This window comes from Pantherophis guttatus, chromosome 12 (assembly GCF_059756535.1).
Source record: "Pantherophis guttatus breed Tessera chromosome 12, ASM5975653v1, whole genome shotgun sequence".
NCBI lineage: Eukaryota > Metazoa > Chordata > Lepidosauria > Squamata > Colubridae > Pantherophis > Pantherophis guttatus.
The window spans coordinates 21456589-21481480 of NC_142074.1; the positions used below are offsets into that span (position 1 = coordinate 21456589).

General features: G+C 44.3%; 2 protein-coding genes across 2 annotated transcripts; one reads left to right on the forward strand and one right to left on the reverse strand.

Annotated features, from left to right (window-relative positions):
* Positions 1–696: 696 nt before the first annotated feature.
* On the reverse strand, positions 697–13240 carry UBE2A (ubiquitin conjugating enzyme E2 A). The gene is made up of 6 exons (XM_034425924.3): positions 12520–13240; positions 12119–12199; positions 7197–7222; positions 5651–5740; positions 4538–4626; positions 697–2190 (listed from the first exon to the last, which is right to left on the reverse strand). The coding sequence occupies exons 1-6, from the start codon at positions 12561–12563 to the stop codon at positions 2062–2064; spliced, it is 459 nt and encodes a 152-aa protein (XP_034281815.1). The 5' UTR covers positions 12564–13240; the 3' UTR covers positions 697–2061.
* A 3299-nt stretch (positions 13241–16539) lies between these two features.
* STEEP1 (STING1 ER exit protein 1) lies at positions 16540–23710 on the forward strand. The gene is made up of 7 exons (XM_034425925.3): positions 16540–16859; positions 18517–18634; positions 19088–19129; positions 20240–20378; positions 21596–21685; positions 22567–22659; positions 23268–23710. The coding sequence occupies exons 1-7, from the start codon at positions 16736–16738 to the stop codon at positions 23328–23330; spliced, it is 669 nt and encodes a 222-aa protein (XP_034281816.1). The 5' UTR covers positions 16540–16735; the 3' UTR covers positions 23331–23710.
* Positions 23711–24892: the final 1182 nt, after the last annotated feature.

Below are 24892 nucleotides of genomic sequence, written 5' to 3' on the forward strand. Positions count from 1 at the left end.
TTATTTTTTTCCACATACAAGGCAATATCTGAGCTACACTGCTCAATCTCCCTTGATCTCCAGGTGTAATTGGCTTGTAACAGAACTTCTCATTCAGCCAGGCCAAACTTCTGGCAGAGGTTGGGTGAAGCCAATTCATCACACCTACAACATTATTTCACCTGTTTAAACTCTTGGGTCTTGCCACCGGTGTGCATGTCCGTTTTTTTCCTTTGCAACTTATAAGCCTCTGCAGTGTTTAAAAGACAGGTGGCTGGAAAACACAAGGCATTGTGGAGGTAGTAAGGGCACTCAATTTCCCTTTAAAAAAAAAAAAACCCAAGAAAGGAGACTTAAGGGACGTTCCAACTCATGAAAGGCAAAGTCACACTAGCCTGTTTTACCTGTTGCAGTAAGGGACGTAACACACACAAAAAATATGCTTAAGAGACAGACCATGTACTATTTCTCCTCAGCTAATAGTTTGTGGGATGCTCCAGAAATTACTATAAACCATCCTTATTTATGTAATTGGCTCTAAGCGTTCCTGAAAGTGTAGAGCGTGTTCTTTTATCTATAACCAGAATCTAGAGAGAGGGAAATATTTGGCCTAATGAGCTATCGGCCTTATTAAACCGTCCTTCGATTTGCGAGATCAACTTGTCTTGTAGCCAAACGCAGAGCGATGCAACGTCGTCTTCCTTCAACAATTAAGCATTTCGGTTACACATTTATTTACAAGTCATTGAAAAATGTACAGTTTCTTACATGGGTTACTTGTGCAAAGTTGTACTCCAGAGTTCATGTATACATAGAAGACACTGGTAGAGCGGACAAAAACCCACCGACTGGTCTCCTCCCACACTGCTGATTAAAGTACAAACCCGGCTACACACGCACACAAAACCCAAATGTGAAACAACCCTGTAAATCAGGCAGAGGGGAAGGCAAGGAAGAAGGGAACAGAGAATAGACACATGCTGCAGTAGCATTTGCAAACTTTTTTCCCCCCTTTCCTTTTCTCCCAAACAGTAAGCAAAGCTGTTACAATCTCATTTCCTTCCCTCCCTACTCCCCAGGTTAAGAGGTAGAAATTAAAAATCATAGAAGGGAGGGAAATTGGGGGGGGGAAAGGTTTTTTGAAGCATTTGAAGTTTGCCCTTAACGCACCCGTTTGGCCACCAACTCTCGACTCCTGTACTCGCCCACAACTCCACTCAAAAGCGTGAGCACCTTTTGAAAGTGCCCGTTAATTTGCGTTTACGTCCACGCGTAACACCAATCAATCACCTTGCACCTGACCCATAAAAAGCAGGGATCGGCCCTCTGCCGCCATCCCCCACCTCCCTCCCAGCACCCCCCCACCCCACCCCTAGCTTGACTTGGAAATCGGTTCTGCAAAAAACCCACGCAGCTGGGAAAAAAAAAAAGGAAGCTCGAGAGGGGAAAATGGAAAAGCAGCACACCCCTTTTCTTCCATAAAATACTCACAGATGTCGTGACGTTGAAACCCAACTGTTAAATGACCAGCTTCAGACAGATCAGCAACTCAAGTCATAGTTAAAAATGTATATTGTATATAAACATCCTTTTTTTTTTTTTGCTCTCTTTCGACTCAAGCTACACGTAAGCGTCACTGTGTATAACACAATTACAATTAAAAGCTTAAGTGTACACTACGGGGAAAGGGGGGAAGGAGAAAAAAAAAAAAAAGCACAATACTGCCCCTAAGACTGGCGATGGTAGACCCCAGCCCGACCCCACAGGAAGTGGAAATTCAGCCTCAGACATTCTTTTAACAAGTAACCCAAGTACAGTACATTTGACCTCAAGGGGAAGGTGGGGGGGGTGGGGAAGGGTGGGTTGGGTTTTTTTTTTCTGATGTCCAAAGAGAAAAAAAAAAAAGAAGAAGAAGAGATCCAGCGAGGGAAGTTGGCAACGGCACAGACAGCTAGTTTTGCTTTCCGAGTAAATGCAGTGATGCGAAGAGGAGGAGGAGGAGGAAGAGGAGGAGGAGGTGGTGACTCAGACACTTCATACATATATTTTCCTCATCAGAGTGTTCATTTGCATCAGCCAAGGTCAACAGTCACGCCAGCTCTGTTCTACTATGGCAGAAACTCGCTTTTCGTATTCCCGCTTATTCTCCTGGTATAGCTGAGCCGCTTGGCTGTTTGCCGGGCTGTTTGGGTTAGGCTCATCCAGTAAAGACTGTTTTTTGGAAGAGGGAAAAAAGAAGAGGGGGAGGGAAGGAAAAGGGGAAAAAAAAAAAGATGGTCAGCCTTGATCAGGTTTTCATGCCAATATACCGAGCGCGGCCATGGTTAAAAATTCAAAACGTTTTTTGAGTGCTGGAGGTACATTAAGAATACTCCTGGGATGTTTTTAATACCCTTTTTTTTTTAATCTTGTACCTATGCCACCACATTTAACGCAGCCAGATTGGCATAAAACAAATGTTATACGGCCTCTTTGGGGAACCAAAAAGATTTGCTCTTGCAATCAAGCACAGGCAGTTCTTCGAGTTACGACCATAATATGGAGCCCCAAATTTTAGGCTTCTAAAGTGGAACATTTGTGAAGGGAGTTTTGCCCCATTTTACGGCTTTTCTTGGCACAGTTGTTAAGTGAATCATTGCACTGGTTAAGTTACGTCACATGGTTGTTAAGTGGATCTGGATCCTCCCACGGACTCTGCTTGTCAGAAGGCAGCTGATCACATACTGTGTTTCTCCAAAAATAAGATCCTGTCTTATATTTTTTTTGACCCCCGAAATAAGCGCTTGGCCTTATTTTCGGGGAGGTCTTATTATTTTGGGGCGCATGGAACAAGACGGAATTCCCCTTGCCGTCTTACCTGATTACCTGACTAGAGGAAACGGCCGGGACCGGCTGCGTATGCGTTTAAATATTTTCGGGGAGGGCTTATTTTCGGGGTGGGGTGTATTTTCGCGCATGCGCTCAAAAGCCGGATTGGCCTTATTAGCAGGGGATGTCTAATTTTCAGGGAAACACGGTAAATACAATGCTACAACGGTTGTAAGCGTGAAAAACTCTCATAAGTCACTTTTTTCCAGTGCCAGGGTAACTTTGAACAGTCCCTAAACTGTTGTAAGTTGAGGACTACCTGTACTCCCTTATGTTCACAACAGGAATTTGCAAGAAACAATTAAAAAAGAAAACACCACCAGGCTAAAGAATTTGCAATCTGTTCAAAGCCACATTTTAACAGCTCCTCTTATTCCTTTCAAGTAAGGTTTTATGCAGTAAGTCTGTAACAATTCTCAGTCATCCGAGTCATGGTTTCCCCAAAGATGCTTTTTCAAGAGGCAACTGGACTTTGTTTTTTTTCTTTGAGGATGTTTTGCTTCTGATCCAAGAAGCTTCTTCCGCTCGGAATGGATGTAAGGACTGATAGTCCTTGCAGACAGCTGGTCATTTGCATCCTTTTTGAGGGTCGTTGAAGTGTTCTGACTTAGGCTTCCTGAGTCATTAAAACACACGAGTAGTCCCCAAAACCTCTTTTATTGCAACAGCTGTGAATTCTGTTCATTCAGAGATGAGTCCCAATTAGTTATAAAGAGTCCTTCGGGAGAAGTCCTTTATCTCCCTTGACACGCTGCCAAAGACCTAATTGGCAAAGCCACACAGAATCTAGAATCAAACAGAGCTTCAGACTTTAAACTGAACAGAATTAACAAACGTTGCTTCCTGCAAAGGCCCACATTTCTTTGCTCCTCTTTTAACTCTTATGGGAGGGGCCAATCATCTCCCAGCCTTACTCCCGAGTCATCCCTTTTGTTTTAGCTGTTCTTGCCTTCTGGCAGCTCTGCGTATGCGCACACTGGGAACAGGCTCCCCATTCCTCTGCCTCGTTGAGGTCCGACTCTGGAGGCTCCAGAGGCAGCACGTACGTCCCAGATGGCCCTTTCTCTGCCTCTGACGCAGAGCCCTTGTCCGAGCCTTCCCCAGACTCCAGACTGGCCCATGTTCCTCCCCAGCCTCCTCCACAGGCTGCTGGCGGACTACAGCATGAAGCACTTGGAGGCTTATCTGTGTCTTCAGGGTCAGGGACCCTCTAAAAGGATGCAAATGATCAGCTTTCTGCAAGGAATATCAATCCTTCCATTCCCCACCATCCAGTCAGAGCTGAAGAAGCTTCTCGGGTGAGAAACGAAACATCTTCAAAGAAAAAAAACAAGAAAGTCCAGTTGCCTCTTGAAAAAAGCACCTTTGGGACATTTTATGCAATAGCTCCTTTTCGGAGAGTCAAAACAATGCACTAAGATCCTTGAAGCACTGAATACCTATCATCATACGCCCATGGGCCTATTGATTCAAAACCTACCAAATTTTAGCTTCCTCCGAACGAGACTTTTTGACTATCCTTTTTCATTAAATCGGCTTAGAAACCAGCACAATGGGAGCCAGTTATCTCAGCCAATTACTTCGAATTCCAAATGATACTGGAAGGTTGCATCCCTTAACTGAATTGCACAGCGCCTGCGACAATCAGTCTACGAAGCTTCGAAAAGTACCAGCAAACAACTAACATTACCTGTATGGATGTTAAGATGGATGACACATCGTAGGTAGGGCTCCAACGGTTTTGAAGAATATCCAGACATATACTACCATCTGCATAGACTAAAAGGAGAATGTGTGGGTTTTTTTACAATGGGAAGGGTTGCGCCCGGCTTAACAAACACTCTGCCTGTCCATCTGAAGTCACCCCACAAGAAGAACCGGATTCTGACCACAGGCTCCGAGCTGAGCCCTTAAATTCTTCCAGTCCCTCTTACATTTTATGACCTCACAATTCTTTGTGGCTATCAAATTATTCGTAGTATGATGACATGTCAACCAAATATTAAGGACCGCATATCCTTTCAAAGATCTATGGAAACCTAATAACACATAATTATAGCTGCTAAGGTACCTTTTGTAAATATTCACTTATCTCTTTATTATAGGATTCTATCGGCTCTTTTCAATTTTCAGTGGTGTATTGAACACCCAGGAAACCCACAGCTGAAATAATATAATTATGAGGAGTTAACTATCTACCTGTCCCTAAACTGACGGGAGGCAATGCTTTTGTAGCCCATAACAACCTAATCGACATGGATAACTGAGATCTAGAGAGAACTCTTGACCTTCCTAGATTCCTTGTCCACAAATCTATTTTGTGAAGAGATCAGACTTCAAAATGTGAACAATAAATGTGGTTGTTTGCTTTTTTAAAAAAATGTGGGAGGATCCCTCAAACCCACGCTTGTTTTATCACCACAAGGAACACCTTATTCAACTTGCTTTTTTACGAAAGCAGATTATTTTAGGGCCTCAAAAACATTTTTCAACAAAGTCAGTCATTGTTGACTCCATGTGCTCCATAAAGAAACAATACACTCTTCTGTATTGCGTGTTTCTTGTTTAACCAGAATCTCTTATCTACTTAATATGATTGAGATGAATCTCTAGTAACACCTTCGGGTCATTTTATACTGCAGGATTACAGATGCCTCTAAAGGAGTCGCAGCCTTCTTTCACCCCTGCAGGAATGTTAAGATTTTATAAGCTAGCTTCTCTCAAACTGTAAATACGGGCTCCGTTTCTTCCACTGTCCTAGCTCTTTTATATAAACTGTTGTCTGTTCAAGGAAGCTACGTACCATTCGGATGAAACATCTTAGACACAAATCTGACAGTAGGTGGCTTGTTTGGATATTCTTCCGTGAATTCTATGGTAAGCTTGAAAGTTCCTATAATTGAGAAAGGGGAGGGGGGCAGAGTTTAATGACATCATATTCACAGGTAGGTTTAAATTGTCCCTGCCTTTATCAGCTCCATAATAAATCAGAAAACTCCCAGCAATTCCCTTGCAAAGGAAGAGAATCTGAAACCGGGCAGATAGAAAGACAGGCTGTGAAATTGGCAGTCATTGTTTAAAATTGTCGCACAACCTTTTTACACAAAGAAGAGGACAAACTTCTGCCTTTATAACTGAACTCAGAAGGTAGCAAAGTAGGTATAAGGCCAAAAGGGAAGGATGCTTTTTAAAAACATGCATATGGGTCTAAATGCAGCAAGACAAGGTTAAAGGTGGTGCAATAAAGGTGGTTTTCCAAAGGATCTGAATTAAAAATTATTAATACCTTCAAGTAAGATCTAAAAAACCATAATAGAATAGAACAGAATAATTCTTTTTATTGGCCAAGTGTGACTGGACACACAAGGAATTTGTCTTGGTGCATAAGCTCTCAGTGAACATAAAAGAAAAGATACGTTTATCAAGAATCATAAGGTACAACATTAATGATAGTCATAGGGTACAAATAAGCAATCAGGAACAATATCAATATAAATCGTAAGGATACCAGCAAGAAAGTTGCAGTCATACAGTCATAAGTGGAAGGAGATGAGCGGTGGTAAGCGTTGTATTGTAAGCATAAGCAACAACAACAGTAGAATCATTTTCAGTAGAGAGCCTAGCTTGGTCTAGCAGTTAAGGCACCAGGCTAGAAACCAGGAGGCAGTGAGTTCAAGTCCCGCCTTAGCCATGAAAGCAGGCTGTATCACTTTGGACCAATCACCAAGAGACCATGAGTTCGAGTCCCGCCTTAAGCCATGAAAGCCAACTGGGTGACCTTGGGTCAGTCACTCTCTCTCCTAGCCTACCTCACAGGGATGTGGTGAGGAAAATAGTAGGAAGGTGTGTTTGCATAGGTTCACCGCCTTGACTTACTTGTAAAAATAATAATGGTGGAATACAAATAAATAAAATAATCGAAAGGACGCGGATGGCCTTTGAACCGTTACCACGCTGATAACCAAGGAACCAAAGCCACCTCAGCAGCCAAGTTTTGGGAGGGAAGGCGAAGGGTATTAAGGATTTTTAAGTTCAACCCGAAGGAGAATGGAATCTTATCAGAATGGAGAATGATTTTTTCAAAAGTCATCAAAAGGGAAGAGCACAGAGGTAGTTCACACTCATTGGGGTCAATCAATCAATCCAAGAGATTGAGAGCAGCAGTGTCACACGACGCTGAGAGAGAGAACTCGGGTGTAGGTATCTCCGTATCTAGTTAAGCACAGAAATGCTTTCCTCCTCCCGAAAATTCCGATGTGGGGAAAATTCTAGGGCTGATCAACATGGGTGTGATATCACATTAAGGATTACATATACGGTCTCTTAAGATTGTTTCAATAAAGACTTACCATCCTCAAATGGGGTTCCCTCTGGCCTGAAAAAAGAAAAGTATTGTCAAGATCTCACAGGTCACAGATTACACTTAGAGGAGTCAGCTTTTTAAAAAAGGACACGATGCGTTCCCTCCATTTCCCAAAACGGATTCAAATGGAACTCAATTCAAAGGTTTTAGCTGAAGAATCAAACCTAAGCAACATCATTGAGGTGCAACCACTATGAGGCCAGCTATTTATTTTCAATATTTTAGGGGGGAGGGGGGGTTCTATCTCTCATCCCAGTCACCCCTGATCTTGATGTTGGAGATAAAGCTTCAGGCATGGGGCTTCCATGGCATTAGCTCTTAGAAGTTCAGAGGATCTTTGGTTGCCCTCTCCCCTCTTTGGAAAAGCTTTATAGCTCCCGCTGCCTTAATAAAGTTCAAAACATGCTTAAAGATCCTGGGCACCCTTTTTTGAACTATTACCATCTCGAAGACGGTACAGAACAATTAAAAGCAAGGACAAATAGGGTGAAAAACAGCTTCTATCCCAGGGCAGTAACCATATTGAATTCTACTGTATATGCAATATTAATTCAATATCAGGGGTTTTCAATTCAATTGTATATAATGTGAAGGATGTGTGTTTGTGTTTTATTTTTTTAATGTATAATGTACACTGAAGATGGCATTTAATTTCGTTGTACGAGGTGCAATGACAATAAAGTCAACTAACTAACTATCTGAATAGCAATAATCAGCTTTGCCTGTCTTTCCTTCTATATGCTAGCAGGCTGCTAGGAGTCATGAAAAGAGATGATCAGACTGTTAACCACTCAGCTGGAGCAATCACCATCCCCCACCAATGGGATGTAGGGATCTGAACACCTTCCTCTGAAGAAGCCCACACAAATGCTTGTGAGAATCCTGAATCTTTGCAAGATGTGAGCCAACTTCAAAGCTGTATCAATACTGAGCATAAGGTATGTCACAGCTACGGTGCAGTGACCCATGTCCCAAGGGGCCTCGTCCTAAAGGCTTGTAGAAGAGGAGGCAGACGCAGAGTGAAGAAAGGAAAAGCGTGCACAAAAGCAATGGCTACATCCTCAGATACCCTAGAAAAGCACGCACTGCAATTGCTACTGTGTCAGTGGGTAAGACGCTGAGCTTGTCGATCAAAAGGTCGGCAGTTCAGCGGTTCGAATCCCTAGCACCGCATAACGGGGTGAGCTCCCGTGACTTGTCCCAGATTCTGCCAACCTAGCAGTTCAAAAGCATGTAAAAAATGCAAGTAGAAAAATAGGGACCACCTTTGGTGGGAAGGGAACAGTGTTCCGTGCGCCTTTGGCGTTGAATCACGCCAGCCACATGACCACGGAGACGTCTTCGGACAGCGCTGGCTCTTCGGCTTTGAAACGGAGATGAGCATCGCCCCCTAGAGTCGGGAACGACTAGCACATACGTGCGAGGGGAACCTTTACCTTTACCTTTTACAGGTACCCTAGAAAAGCATGAACTCAGGTACTCTAGAAAAGCACAACCATCCTAAAATAGCATTTGCCTATTCAAACACTGGGACTCTCTGGACAGGCTGCAATCATCAATCCTGAGAAATCTTCAACTGCAATGGACAAAGGCTTGGAACCCCAACCTATCTAGAGGTCAAACAGGAGAAAGCTTTCTTGGAGCTCAGTTGGAGCCAACACAACACAGCAAAGGAGGAAAGTGAATCGGCTCCGATTCCGAGACAATTCGAAAAAAGGGAATGTCACCCACACTATATAATTAATCCATGCTATCAAAACAGGTCACACCTGTCAGGGTAACAATTACTGTAAAAGAATGAACTAAAATCCATTGATTGATTAAGATTTCCACTTGGAATTCCAGTCAGGGCAAGGATCACAACCATAAAGCTTGACACCAGCCAAGTAGAGCTGGCTTCCTCGTGATCATTTGCAGTTTCAGGAGGTGGGGTGTGTGTGTGCTGTGCAATACCCTCTTTGGAAAATTTTAGAGCAGTTATAATAAAACACAGACAAGGGAAGACGCTCGTGGGGCCATTTGGGGCAGGAGAGAAAAGGAATACACGCTGGAGATTTGAGGCAGGGATCACTCTTCCCTGCCTATCAATCTTGGATTAGATAAGCAATCAAATGAGAGAATTTGGAGGAATTTCTTTTCAGAGTGCACCAAAGCCACCGAGATGCCACCGCTAGCCATGGACTTACTTTTTTTTTTTTTTTTGGCCTATTTTACAAAATATTTATAAATGTAGGAAAGCTTTCCAAGCCAGTCTTTATTCATTCCAGTGGCCTGATGTTCTTTCAAGAGACCAAGGAACTGGTTGTCAGAATAACAATAATAATGATTATTTTTTTAATTAAAATAACTCCAGCCACCACTAATGGCAGTTTCTGAACACACACCCTGCCATTCTACCTCACCAGAATATGCTATTATTTCTAACAGAAAGCAACTGCCAGCCCTATCTGGATGTGTCCTATTATGTTACCATCAATTACAATTATTTCTGCCTTTGCAAATCTCGCTCCTGGAAGTGAGCAATACACTATGGACCTGAAGTGGGCGTCTATCGAACAAGCTGGTTTTTGAATGAAGGGAAATACAATTCAATACATCTGGGGGAGGGAAAAAAAAACAACAACAGCCAGTGGAATGACTAGACTATTATCACAGAGAAGTAAAAACTGGGCCACGAGAACGATATTCCCACTGATGAAAGCACAGAGTTAAAAACATCTGATAAGTGATAAGGAAAGTGATTAGAATGATTATTATCTGAATATAGAGGAAGGAAAGCTGGGCTCCTCTGAATGTCCTAGATTCTCAAATTCTATCAGCTCTGGCCAACTTAACAGCAGGAGGCTATGAAAGAGCACCATGCTTTTGTAGATCATAATCATCTTATGTTCTTAACCTGCCCCAACATGGTAATGGACTGAAGCCCTGCACTTCCCTTCATGCTAGACCAAACAGCCATGGTATACTGGCTAGAATAGCAACACAAGAGATCCCACCAGGAAAAGGGATCTATGTAAAAAAGGAATCTAGGATCCTCCAAACGTATTTTTTTTTACAGCTCTCACCCACCACAGGCCTTGGAATAACAAACCACTCGATTTCTCCTGCTAACCCAGGGGAGAGATGGATGATTGTAGAATCCTGCAGCAACCCTCACAAATGGCTGTCTGGCTTCCCTCTTGAAAGGGTTGGGAGGAGGAGAACCCATCCTTTTTGTAAGAAATTAAGTTCATACAAATCAACTGCACTTATTTTGAGGGGAGGGGTCTTTTAGCTTTTAAAAAAAAGACAATGAAGGGGAATATTTGTAGCTGAGGGTTGAAATGAAGGGTCCTTGGTGCTCTCTGAGCTTGCTTGTTTTCTTGCAGGCATTTCATGACCCAGCTGGGTAACATCATCAGTGCTAACAGAGGGTGGGCTTTAGGGGGAGGAGAAGGAGGATTACTGTGGGGTCCTTGGTGGTCCTCTGAGCTTGCTTGTTTTCTTGCAGGCGTTTCATGATCCAACTCGGTAACATCATCAGTGCTAGAAGGGAGAGGGGTGTGCAGAGAGGAGGAGGAGGACTGTGCTCTCTGACCTTGGTTGTTTTCTTGCAAGACGGTTCATTAAACTAGGAAACTGCTGATGTAGCATCAATGTTTTGGATCATGAAACGCCTGCAAGAAAACAACCCAGCTCAGAGGACCACCAAGTACCCCCGTAGTCCTTTTTCTCCTCCTCTCTGCACACACACACACACCCCTCTCCTTTCGACATTGCCTAGCTGGGTCATGAAATGCCTGCAAGAAAACAACCCAGCTCAAGAGAGCACCAAGCATCCCCCTTTAAAAACAAAAACAAAAAAAAACAAACTAAAGCATTCAAAGCCACCTTTTCCTGAAGATTCAAACCAGGCCTCCCTCCCTCCTTCCCTTTTCCCCTGGCAGAACAGAAATGAGGGGCAGGGTGGGGGGGTTTCCAGACTCCTTCAGCCTATGGATCCATCCTCCGGGAGACAGGGCAGGGCTGCCTTTTTTGCAAGGCTAAACCCCCACATCACCCCACCCATTTCCACTTCCACTGCAGAACTAGTCTTGGGGGGGACAGGAGCAGAATTAAACCCCTGGGCCAGCCATTCCCAGCCCTTTAGGTGGCAAATCTGGCATCTATCTATCTATCTATCTATCTATCTATCTATCTATCTATCTATCTATCTATCTATCTATCATCTCTATCTCATCTATCTAATCTCTCTCATCTCTATCTAATCTCTCTCTCTCATCTCTATCTATCTAATCTCTATCATCTCTATCAGTCTCTCTCATCTCTATCTAATCTCTCTCTCTCATCTCTATCGCTCTCTCTCTCATCTCTATCTATCTATCTCATCTCTATCTATCATTCTCTCTCTCTCATCTCTATCTGTCTATCTATCTATCTATCTATCTATCTATCTATCTATCTATCTATCTAATCTCTCTCTCTCTCTCCTATCTATCTATCTATCTATCTATCTATCTATCTATCTATCTAATCTCTCTCTCTCTCTCCTATCTATCATCTATCTATCTATCTATCTATCTATCTATCTATCTATCTATCTAATATCTCTCTCTCTCTCTCTCTCTCTTATATCTATCTATCTATCTATCTATCTATCTATCTATCTATCTATCTATCTATCTATTTTTAAACCAGCCCATTTGCAATTTTGGAAAACCAAGGTAGGGGTGTGTGTGTTTGCGTGTGAGTGCAAGGAGGTGGGGGGGGGGGAATCTTCCAGGAAACGCTCCCTTGTTCCTCCTGGAAATGGGGAGCAGAGATGCGGGGTGCAAAAAAAAGGGGGGGGAGAAGAGGGCTTGCAACCTTCCTGTGGGGGGGGGAGGAAGGAGGAAGAGGAAGAGGAGGAGGAGGAGGGGGAAGGCTCACCCAAAGATGACGGCATTCCACACCATGATGTTGTTCTCCGAGGGGGCTCCGCTCACTCCGGCCGGGGGATCCTCCTGTAGCCTGTTTTTTGGGGTGGGAGGGAGGGAAAAAAAAAAAGCAGGCAAGGAAAGGGTTAAAAAAAAAACACCAGCTGGGAGGCAGGAACGGGCGAGGCAAGCAGGCGGGTGGGGGGGGGGGTTTCGCTCCGCCTGCGCCAACGGCGTAACTCGCCCTAATCTCCACGGCCGCTACGCTACTAGCGTAGCGCTCCCATCCTCCGCCGCCATGTTGGATCGCCTCACCTCTTTCCCTCCGAGGCGCTCTCCTTTTACCCCCCCCTCCCCTCACCGCCGCCCCCTCCCCCCCCACCTCCACTCCCTTCCCTCAGCGGCTCTTTTTACCTCTTGAAGTCCCGCATGAGGCGCCTCCGGGCCGGCGTGGACATGGCGGGGGACGACGGCTCGCGGTTATGAATCCCTCATACACCAGCGGGGAGAGGAGAAGGGAGGGGGGGGGACTCGCGGCGGCGGCGGCGGCGGCTGGGTTCCGAGCGGAGGCGGCCTCTTCCACTTGTGCCTCAACAATGGGGGGGGGGAGAGGACGAGGAAAGAGGCCCTTGACGACGCGGCGGTGGGTGAGTGGTAGCGCCGGCCGAGGCTGCTTGGGCAATGCCGGACCGTACCACTGTACTTGCGGAGTGGGGGGGGGTGTGTGTGGGGTGGAAAGGGAAAGAGTGAGAAATTGAGAAAACAGAAAAGGGGCGGCGCTACGCGCGCAGCCGCCGACTCACGCCGGGCGGGGACGTACCACCTGCGCCCGCGCGCGGAGGGGCGGCGTTTCGAAAAGCAAGGGCGAGACCAATTCAGGATGACGCTTTTGAGTCCGAGCGTTCTGGGCGAGACTAATGCGAGGAGGGGGAAAACAAAAAACAAAAAAAAGCAGGGGGGGGAGATTAATGGGAGGAACCATTTTCTTGCCCGTTCGGTTGCATTTCTCCCCCCCCTTTCTCCCCTCAGTCTTTTCTATTGGCTGGTAGGATCAGCTGTCCCTCCCCCCCCCACCCGCTTGTGGGCGGAGCGTTAATTTGAAAGCTATACGGTCAGGACGTTGGTGTCACACCAAAATAAGTCCCCCCGGGCTCAGTGACTCAAAACAATGGTTGAATTACACGTCACACCATCCTGCAATGGGTTTTTGGCATGGGCTTCTGTATGTCAATGCAGTTTGCCATCCCTTGATGAAAGCAGGGTTAAGTTTGGCAATTTAAGATGTGTGGGCTTCCCCATCCCAGAATTCCACAGAATATGTAACAGTAACAGTTGGAAGGGATCTTGGAGGTCATCTAGTCCAACCCCCTACTCACGCAGACCTGTACTAGGGATTCGAACCGCCAAACTGCCGACATTTCTCATCAATAAGCTCAGTGTCTTAGCCACTGAGCCACCTAGTCAGGCTAAACTAGAATAGAATAGAATAGAATAGAATAGAATAGAATAGAATAGAATAGAATAGAATAGAATAGAATAGAATAGAATAGAATAGAATAGAATAGAATAGCCTTTATTGTCATTGTACATCATCTATACAACGAAATTGGTTTTAGCCTCACTGGTGCAATCCATGACAAAAAATACAAACAACATATATAGTATAAAGAATAATCCCTATGCAAGTAATTAGGGGGGGAAAAAAGAAAAAGAAAAACTAGTCATACGTTTCCACGTGTGCATGGAGTGATTGTGATTGTGTTTAAGAGTCTGACAGCCCAAGGATAGAAACTTTTTAAACCCGATGGTAGAAGTGTGAAGAGACACTGACCAGGGTGTGAATCATCTCGGAGTGTCTTCCTTAGTCTGCTAAAGCAGCGAGACCTGGCGATGTCATCCAGTGGCGTTAAAGGGCAACCATTGGTTTCTTGTGCTGAATTGATCACTCTCTGTAGTGCCTTCCTGTCCGCAGCGGTTAAACCAGCAAACCATACTGTAATGCAGTATGTGAGGACACTTTCTATCTTGGATAGAATAGAATAGAATAGAATAGAATAGAATAGAATAGAATAGAATAGAATAGAATAGAATAGAATAGAATAGAATAGAATAGAATAGAATAGAATAGAATAGAATTCTTTATTGGCCAAGTATGATTGGACACACAAGGAATTTGTCTTCGGTGCGTAAGCACTCAGTGTACATAAAAATACATTCATCAAGAATCATAAGGTACAACACTTAGTGATAGTCATAGGATACTAAATAAGCAATCCATAATGCAGGCTGACTGGGAAATTATGGGAGTTGAAGTCCACACATCTTAAAAGTTACCATGGTTGAAAAACACTGGATTAAAGCAATACAGTATGTGAACTAGCCACATAATAGTAGATTAATCTCCCAATAGTGGTTAAGAAAAAGTGTTATTGAACAGGTTGTGTGAACCCAACCTTTGTTTAGGTACTTAATTGGTTTTGATCTTCTTTTATCACTTGCCTCCTGAAGAACAGTTCTGAAGCTATCAATCCTTTTATATCTTCAATGCTTCTCTATTAATGTAGTGGCTTCTTGAGCAGCTAAGGACAGCATCTATTAAATCTCTTATTTCCTACATGCTTCTCGACTTTTATTTTTGCAACACTTTATATTCACCCACACAACCTTCTCCAATCTGTTGTGGTTTTTCTGGTGGATTAAAACATTGGGTAAACTCAGTTTTTGGTGCAAAGTATTGTGTCCATTCCTGAAATGAATAATGTAGGTTAAGTACATTATGAAGATTTAAACCCACAATTCTAAGATGAAGCCTCATTACTGAAGAATCCAAACAAATGGAAGATAAGTATCTATGCAGAAACAGAAAATTTGGAGTGATAAAAGACATCCCCTTCTGTGTCTAAAAACAGTCAAGACCGTTGCTGGGCCAAGATACAATTCGCACTGTCGCTCTTAATGATCATTTTGAGCATAGATGAGAGACATGCATGTTGGTCCGTGTTAATGATTCAAGGTATGTTCAGTGCTGCAGCCTGGCCACCAGCAAGGAGTGGGAACATATCATCCAAAAACTGGTTTTTTCCTGTAGACTTTTGGCCACCTAATGAGAAGGAAGGACTCCCTGGAGAAGAGCCTAATGCTGGGAATGATTGAGGGAAAAAGAAGAATGGGACGGCAGAGAATGAGGTGGCTGGATGGAGTCACTGAAGCAGTCGGCGGGAGCTTAAATGGTCTCCGGGGGATGGTAGAGGACAGAAAGGCCTGGAGGAACGTGGTCCATGGGGTCGTGATGGGTCGGACACAACTTCACAACTAACAACAAGGCTTAAAAAGAAAAAAGAATCAACGGGCCTCCCGAATTACCATCGAACACTTTCATTTGGAAAACGGTGGGTAGCTTTATTCAATTACCAAGGGAGTCAAAATCCTTTGCTGTCTTAAATTTACAGTCTTCCATCTCAGGCGAACATTCTCCCTTCAGAAGTGCTACAGGCTGCTCAGGACCTCAACTCCCAGGTCTACGGAAAATTCTCAATCATCCAGGTCACCGTCATCCCAAAGGTGCTTTTTCCAAAAGTGTTATGGAATGATGAGACCAAACAACATTCCTGGTCAGCCAGAGACAGTTTATTGCGCAGTTTCAGAATCAGATTTGTATCTGCAATTCTGAACCCAAAAGAGCTCTGATACAACTGCTTTTATACATATCCAAGACAAAGGATTTTGTGAGCACAGCAGTTTTCCATATATGGTTAACATACATTTGTTACATGATAATTGATACTTTCTAAATTACTAAATTCCTACATTATTTTCTAGTTCATAAGATTATCTTAGCTAAACAACCTTCCTCAGTTCTGTGATTGCTGATGCCTAGATTCATGGCTGCTTTGGATAATAAGTAACTTTTGTTTCATATGGATATCCTTGCATTTTTGACAACTAGGCCCTTCAGAAGATATATATTACCAAGAATGGAATTTAGCTGACATAGTGTAATCTCTAAAACAAGCACATTTCTTTCTTATAATAATGTGAATAAAGAGGGTCCTTCAGTGTTCATATAGCTGACCCTGTACTATTCCTACATCATTCACATTAAAAGGGCAACTCGGGTTTTTTTTGAAGTTGCTTTTTTTGGGGGGGGACATCCACTCCCATGGTTCCCAGCCAAAACCCTTTTAAGGAAGAAGCCATCTTCTTGGAGCAAAACGAGATTAGCCAACGATAGTAGGGAATCACGACATAGTTATAATCCCTTAGTACAGTTGTTGGGAGTAGATGACCTCCAAAATCCCTTCCAACTCTGCAACTGTTACTGAAATATTACTGACGGGGGGCGCATCTCGGTGGTGGGAAGTGGGCGCTTCGGGGGTCCCGAAACTTCGCTTCTTACGCCCCTCCTGCGCCTCCGAAGAAGCCGCGCCTGCCTTCTGCGCGCTCCCTCTTTGCGCGCTCCAACCGGCCGAGGCGAGCGGGCGGAGCCGGGGAAGGAGAGCGAGGAAGGGGTTGGCTCTGCCGGCTTGCAAGTTCCAGCCCCCGGCGGGTCCAAGGCGGAGCCGACCCCGCTGCAAGCAGGCGGGGAAGCGCCTTGGAGAGGCGGAGCGCCTCCGAATCGCCCTGCGCCGCCATGCCCAAAGTGGTCTCCCGTTCCGTGGTCTGCTCCGACACGCGCGACCGGGAGGAATACGACGATGGCGAGAAGCCGCTCCACGTCTATTACTGCCTCTGCGGACAGATGGTGCTGGTCTTGGGTGAGCCAAGCAAGGGATCCCCCACCCACCCACCCATCCCCGCCTCTCCTGCCCTCCGCTCGGCCAGGGCGCAGAGCGGTCCCCCGGCCCCTCTCCAAAACTTTGGCCATTACGCACCGGCTGTTAGAACCGAGCGAGCCGGTTCTGGAATTCCGCGCCGTTGGGGCGCGAGGGTCAGGCTGATGGGAGTTGAAATCCAAACGCTTCAGGTTGGTTCTGAAGCTTACCTGGCCAGGTGTTTTCAGCCCGGTGGTTCTGCTGGGGGATGATGGGAGTTGCAGTCTTCTAGATGTGTGTGTGTGGGGGGGGCTGTTTTCCCCAAGGCCGGCAAATAACAGCCAGCCTCCTGAGCTGATTTGGGGGTGAGCATGGGGTGCGGTGGGGGGACGTTTTACTTTTTACTTTACTTTTATTTGATTTATATACCGCCCTACTCCCGAAGGACTCAGGGCGGTGAACAGCCAACAATAAAATACATACATACAAAATTTAAAAAGCAGAAATAAAATCGAATTAAAATAGTTTGGCCCAGACAGATTAAAAACCCCAATCAATTTAAAACAAATTAAACTTTGAATATTAAAAATATTAAAAATTATTTAAAAATTAAAGAGGGAGAAAGTTAGGCCAGGCCCGCCTGGTGAAATAAAAAGGTCTTAAGAGCGCGGCGGAAGGTGCGCAGATCCGGGTCATCCGTATCTCCGGGGGGAGCTCGTTCCAGATAGTAGGTGCTCCCATAGAGAAGGCTCTCCCCCTGGGGGCCGCCAGTCGACATTGTTTGGCCGACGGCACCCGGAGGAGCCCCTCTCTATGGGAGCATACTGGCCGGTGGGAGGCTATTGGTGGTAGTAGGCGCTCCCGCAAGTACCCAGGTCCTAAGCCATGGAGCGCTTTAAAGGTGGTGACCAAAACCTTGAAGCGCACCCGGAAGACCACCGGGAGCCAGTGCAGCTCGCGCAGGAGGGGGGTCACATGGGAACGCCATGTCGCTCCCATTACCACCCGCGCGGCCGCACTCTGCGCTAGTTGGAGCCTCCGGATGCTCCTCAAGGGGAGCCCCATGTAGAGAGCGTTACAATAGTCCAGGCGGGAGGTGACGAGGGCATGAGTGACCGTGCGTAAGGAGTTTAAACCTAATGCAAGGTATATACCTCCCCAGAGTCGCTTTGGATGGTGAGATGAGCAGTTTATGAATTTAATAAAACAAATAAATAAACGTAACCATCCTGATATTGGATGGTTTGGAAAAGAGACCTGAATCAAGAGCTGAGCTGTCCAATGTTTCATTCGTAGGGCTTTGTATTAAGATCTCTCCCTTCTTGTGAATTAGCTCCGTAGTCAACCAATCCTTTGAAAGTTCAAAAACAAGGTTGGCAAATATTGTTCACAGACACACTGCTGCAAGAAAAGTATAATTAAGATCTGTATGATGGCTTCCATGGTAGAAGGCAATTAGTAGCATCCAAAGTTTGGCGGTTTGATGTTTTCTATCGAAGTCTGATTTGATAACTAAAAAACGGGATTGGAATATCGATTTGATGTTGGTTGATGATTGCTTTAGTTTTCTAAGGACCTCCTACAGCTTCGATCGCCAGAGTTGAGATTTATTTTCCCTGAAGGTTTTTTTTATTATTATGATGATGATGATTTTTCCTAGATTGCCAACTTGAGAAGCTGCCCATGAGACCCCGGGATCGGGCCAGAGTTATCGATGCAGTCAAACATGCCCACAAATTTTGTAACACGGAAGAAGAGGAAAATGTTTACCTGCGCAGGTAAGAAGGCCTCACAAAGGCCAAATACATATAACTGTATGACTGTAACCTTGTTGCTGGTATCCTTAAGATTTATATTGACTGTTTCCCTATGACTATCATTAAGTGTTGTACCTTATGATTCTTGACGAATGTATCTTTTCTTTTATGTACTCTGAGAGCGTATGCACCAAGACAAATTCCTTGTGTGTCCAATAACACCTGGCCAATAAAGAATTCTATTCTATTCTATTCTGGTTTCAGGTCTATATTCTGTTTAGTTATTTTTCCAGCCAGCTACATATTTTCTTCCAATATTGGGAAAATACATTGGTTAAAACAATAAATTTATCATCCAGGGTTTATGGCTTCCCAGACTATAATCCCAACCAAAAATGACTTTTTTTTTTTTTGCAACAAACTAAGATTAAGCAAAGTACAGTGCACTTATACCTATTTTTCTTCCCTACCTAGGCCCGAAGGCATTGAACGGCAATACAGGAAAAAATGTGGAAAGTAAGTGATTTGAGCGGAAGTATTCAGAAGATAAGACAGTCAACAAATCTTGTTTCCAGTGATTAAAAAGACTATACAGCCTGTGGGGCCCATTGTGATCTGGTGCATGAATGCAGCCAACTGTTTCTCCAAAGTAAAAAATAAATAAATAAGGGGATCTAAATCCCATGTGATATAGTGGTTAAGATGTCATCCAGAAGACCCTAATGCAAACTTCTTTGCATCCCCAGTTGAGTATCTTCTCGTAAATTGGGGCTACTGGCTGTTAGGGGTTGGAATCCAATTTAACAAATAGGCCCAGATTAGCGAAGGGTGAAATGATTGCAATTTATGTCATTCTGAGGCTTAATGTAGCTGGTGAAGTGAGCTATCAAATTTAGGGAGACTGTTTATTCTTCTTCTTGTGCCATATCCGTCATCGGACGTTGGCGATCATGTTGGCAGTCCTATTTTTGTCAACAGCCACATGAAAAAGTGCTGCTGAGTTTTGTCCAAACCAGTCCCTTAGGTTTTGAAGCCATGATGTTCTTCTCCCTGGACCTCATTTGCCTTCAATCTTTCCCCAGAAGATTGAGTGAAGTATGCCGTATTTTGGGCATCCCGTGTCCAAAATATTCTACCTTTTGCTTTTTAATGGCATCACGTGTCCAAAATATTCTACCTTTTGCTTTTTAATGGCATCACGTGTCCAAAATATTCTAACGTTTGCTTTTTAATGGCTTTGATGATTTCCCTTTGCTTTCCCAGGCAGCTTATCCCCTCCTCATTTGTGATTTTGTTAACCCATCTTATATGTAACAGCCGCCTGTAAATCCACATTTCAAATGCTTCTAGTTTCTTCAAGTGCTTTTCTGTCAGAGACCAACTCCCCACTCCGTAGAGCAGGATAGAAAAGATGTAGCATCTGACAAGCATCTGATTTTTCAATCTTAAGCTGATGTCGTGACTGCAGAAAAGACCTTTTTCGTTTTGAAGAATGCTGTTCGAGCTTTCTCTATCCTTGTCTTTACTTCACTGATCATGTCCCAGCTTTCACGTAAATTAAAACCGAGGTACGTGATCCGGTTTATTAGAGGTAGGAAATAAAACAAGCGGTCACTTCCTTTTCAGGTGTGGCCTACTCCTTTTCTACCAACACCAGCAGAAGAATGCTCCAGTGACGTTCATTGTTGATGGAGCCGTGGTCAAATTTGGACAAGGCTTTGGAAAGACCAACATCTACACCCAGAAGCAAGAACCCCCTAAGAAGGTAGAGAGACAGAGGGCTTCACTTGTGGTGTGTGGAGAGGAGATCAGGTAGGCAAGATGCCTTGAGCTGCCAACCGATGTGGAGTCTCAACATGTCTTCTGACTGGCTTTCTCAGCTCCCTGGTGGCATCGGCTTCACCTGATCTCACAAAGCTCCCCTTACTCCAGGAAGCCCTGAAATAATTTGGTCGTGAGAGCAAGAGGTTGTGTGGCTTCTCTTCATTTTTAAAAAAATTTGTTATCCAGTTAACCTGCTCTTATCGGAGGACGCAATCTTCCATTCAATTTCCTTTTCTCGGGCCCAAGAGCATAACTCCATAAGCCTCAGTTCATCAAATCCACCTCAATCACCAGCCAAACGTTTTTTTTAAAGCACAATATTGGGGGATGAGGGCCACAAATTAGCAAAACGATAAATCTTGAGGTCTTGGAAGTAAGTGGGTGTTTTTCCCTCCCTGCTTTCCTGATTTTGCACTAAAAAAATAGAATCCGTTTTAAATCTGCTAAATATCTTTAGCTTCCTAAAGGAATCTGGGACACAGCTGCCACAGCTCATTTAGTGGCACAACACTTAAGGAATTCTACAAGTTGTAAAGAAAAAAAAGGGGGGAGGGTTTGGACATCTGTACACAACTGTTTCAGGGACATGGTGGCTCAGTGGCTAAGACACTGAGCTTGATGAGAAGGGTCAGCAGTTTGGTGGTTCAAATCCCTAGTGCCGCGTAATGGGGTGAGCTCCCATGACTTGTCCCAGCTTCTGCCAACCTAGCAGTTTGAAAGCACGTAAAAGATGCAAGTAGAAAAATAGGGACCACCTTTGGTGGGAAGGGAACAGCATTCCATGCGCCTTTGGCGTTGAGTCATGCCGGCCACATGACCACGGAAACATCTTCAGACAGCGCTGGCTCTTCGGCTTAGAAACGGAGATAAGTACTGCCCCCTAGAGTCAGGAACGACTAGCACATATGTGCGAGGGAAACCTTTACCTTTTACCTTTACACAACTGTTGATTGATCTGGAAGTTACAGTCCCTGTTCTGAGACCCCCAAAACATGAGGTATAGAACGGATCTGCCTTTCATGTCTTAGTATTAAATTTCAGAACAGCCTTTTTCAGATCTGTGAAGGATACCATAGTCATCTTTTACATTTGCTAATCTGCAAGCTTCAACCGCACATAATATTCTTTTTTTAAAAAAAATAATTCTCTCCTTCCAAGGTGATGATGACCAAACGGACGAAGGACATGGGCAAGTTCAGCTCAGTGACGGTCTCCACCATTGATGAAGAAGAAGAAGAGATTGAAGCGGTAAGGTCTTCCATATATGTCAAAAGCAAGCAACCATAGCTTCTCAAGTATACCAAAAAGGCGGCAATCTTATTGTTTGCCACACATGTTACAAGATTCTCTCCAGACACCTTGCCTTCCCCTGGCAACGACCGGATAAGGCTTTGTGGATCTTGAGGGAGGTCAAGCTTATGCTGCTTACAGCTATGCAAGGACTCCAAGCTAGGTCCTTCCTTGACCCCTCCTTCCAGCCTAGCTGGCAGTTTCCCATCAAGTTTCTTGAGGGCGACAGGGGAGATTTAGTTGATCTACTGGTAGATATTTGAAACCAAGGATTTAGTTAGTGGCTTCTGGTCATTATGATATCTCTTCCTTCCGTAGATTCTAATCTTTTACACTTTCTCTCTTTTTCTTAAAAAGATACCAGAGTAATGTCTAGTAACCAAAGAAATTACTGTAATAAATCCTTGTCCAACACAATGGGCAATTTGAGATGAGTCATATTGGTTCATGCATCACCTTACACCACTGTATGCTTAATCATGGTTTACGTGGTAATTTTTATTGACTAAACAACCGACTAAGTTCATATGAAAACCTAAGCCATAAACCCTAGTTCACACATCATGGTGGTTAGATTTATGATGATGACACCAGTTACATAATTATGCCAATTGGTGTCAATTGACACAAATGACATTAATTGCATCATTTGGATTTAACGGACCTTTGTGTTTTATGGACAGTTGGATTTAACAGACATTGCCTATAAGAGGCTTACTCCTATGTGGTCTATAAAATCGAGCTATTTATTTTTCATTCTAGCCTGTTTTTGATGTGTTTCTTTTCTGCTGACGCTACCATCATGTAGCCTTAATCCCTTCTTATGGAATATTTTTCAGCGAGAAATTGCTGATTCATATGCCCAAAATGCCAAAGTGATTGAGAAGCAGCTGGAAAGGAAAGGCATGAGCAAGAGAAGGCTGCAGGAACTGGTGAGTGGCTATTTTTCATTCCTTCTCATTTCTGCACTTTCTGTACAGTTCAGCGGTTCGAATCCCTAGTGCCGCGTAACAGGGTGAGCTCCCGTTACTTGTCCCAGCTTCTGCCAACCTAGCAGTTCAAAAGCAGGTAAAAAAAAATGCAAGTAGAAAAATAAGGACCACCTTTGGTGGGAAGGTAGCAGCGTTTCGTGTGCCTTTGGCATTGAGTCATACCGGCCACATGACCACGGAGACGTCTTCGGACAGCGCTGGCTCTTTGGCTCTTTGGCTATCAGGTGCTATTCTCCAAAGCACCTGAGGGCAGGATAAGAAGCAACAGATGGAAACTAATCAAGGAGAGAAGCAACTTAGAACTAAGGAGAAATTTCCTGATAGTGAGAACAATTAATCAGTGAAAGACTTGCCTCCAGAAGTTGTGAATGCTCCAACACTGGAAGTTTTTAAGAAGATGTTGGATAACCATTTGTCTGAAGTGGTGTAGGATTTCCTGCCTAAGCAAGAGGTTGGACTAGAAGACCTCCAAGCTCCCTTCCAACTCTGTTATTCTATTCTATTCCTTTAATGCTTGCTTTTCCGTTTTGTTTTTTTAATTTGACCAGGCCGAGCTGGAAGCCAAGAAGGCCAAAATGAAAGGGACGCTTATCGACAATCAGTTCAAGTAAGAAGTTTCTCCAAAAGAAGAGAAGCAACCCAACACATTCTTTTGTTTCCTTTCTGGTTTGTCCCAAGGAATTTGGCCGCACTCATGAAAACGGCAGTGAACGGTGGCAACCTGGCAAACGGAAACTATCTGTTTCTGTTCTGCTTTATTTCTAATGTATTTGCCTGTAATTTCTTCTGAGGCTTTACCTTCTCGAGGTTCTGAGAATTTCGATTTCTGTAATTTGCTGTATATTCTGTTTTGCAAAACGTTGGAAAATGTGTGAGGAGAACTGCAGAGTTTTGAGGGGGTGGGGGTTAGTTATTTGTATATTTTCATATGTACATAGAATTCTGGTGAGCCAGAAACCAATAAAAATATTAAACATTTGGTAAACAATTAGTTTTGTGTGACTGTCATTTCTTTGTCCTCTGGAATTCGTTATGTAGACTCATTAGATCTATCGTATGATTGTCTAACCTGGAAGCTAAGCAGGGTCAGGCCTGGGTACAATCTGAATGGGAGGTCTCTTGGGAGTAGCAAAACAGTATAGGTGTCCGACCTGCCACAACTTCAACCTCTCAGTAGATACGGAATGTAAAGGAATGTTTCAAAAATGTCAAATGTTAAACAGATCATGGCTTAGCGTGATAGGTATGAACCCAGCATAACATGCATTCAAAGTGATTTTTATTTCAACTCTTATTTCTCTTTCCCTTCATGGATTATTTTATGCTGTTTCTGTTTACACCCTGAGGTAACCAGGGAAAAATTCAAGTGAAATGACCAAGCATTAAACTCGGGTGCCAAAAATACACATTAGAGGTTTTTTTCTTTTTTCAAATGACATGAAGATCAATCATTTAGTTGTTGTTGAGTGAATCGTTGAAGTTATTAAATGAATCACACAATTGTTAAAGGAATCCAGCTTCTGCCATTGACTTTCCTGGTCAGAAGCTGGCTGGGAAGTTCACAAGCCGGGATCACAGGACTCAAGGATGCTGCAACCGTTGTTGCTTGAGAAACATCTGAATTTTGATCGTGCGACCTTGGAGATGTGGTGTACAAGGACCAGTTACAAGGCACTTTTTCAGTGCTGCTGTAAGTCCTCTCTCTCTCTCTCCTCCCTCCACTCCCTCCCTCCATTCTTCTCTCTCCTCCTCTCCCTCCCTCTTTCTCCCCCTCCCTCCTCTCCCTCCCGCCCTCCATTCTTCTCTCTCTCTCCTCCTCCTCTCTCTCCCTCTATCCTTCTCTCCCTCCCTCTCTCCATTCTTTTCTCCTCTCTCTCCCTCTCTCCCTCCCTCCTCTCCCTCCCTCCGTCCATTCTTCTCTCTCCTCTCCCTCCCTCTCTCCATTCTTCTCTCTCCTCTCCCCCCTCCCTCTCTCTCTTCCCCTCCCCCTCCCTCCCTCCATTCTTCTCTCTCCTCCTCTCCCTCCCTCTTTCTCCCCCTCCCTCCTTCTCTCCCTCCCGCCCTCCATTCTTCTCTCTCTCTCCTCCTCCTCTCTCTCCCTCTATCCTTCTCTCCCTCCCTCTCTCCATTCTTTTCTCCTCCCTCTCCCTCTCTCCCTCCCTCCTCTCCCTCC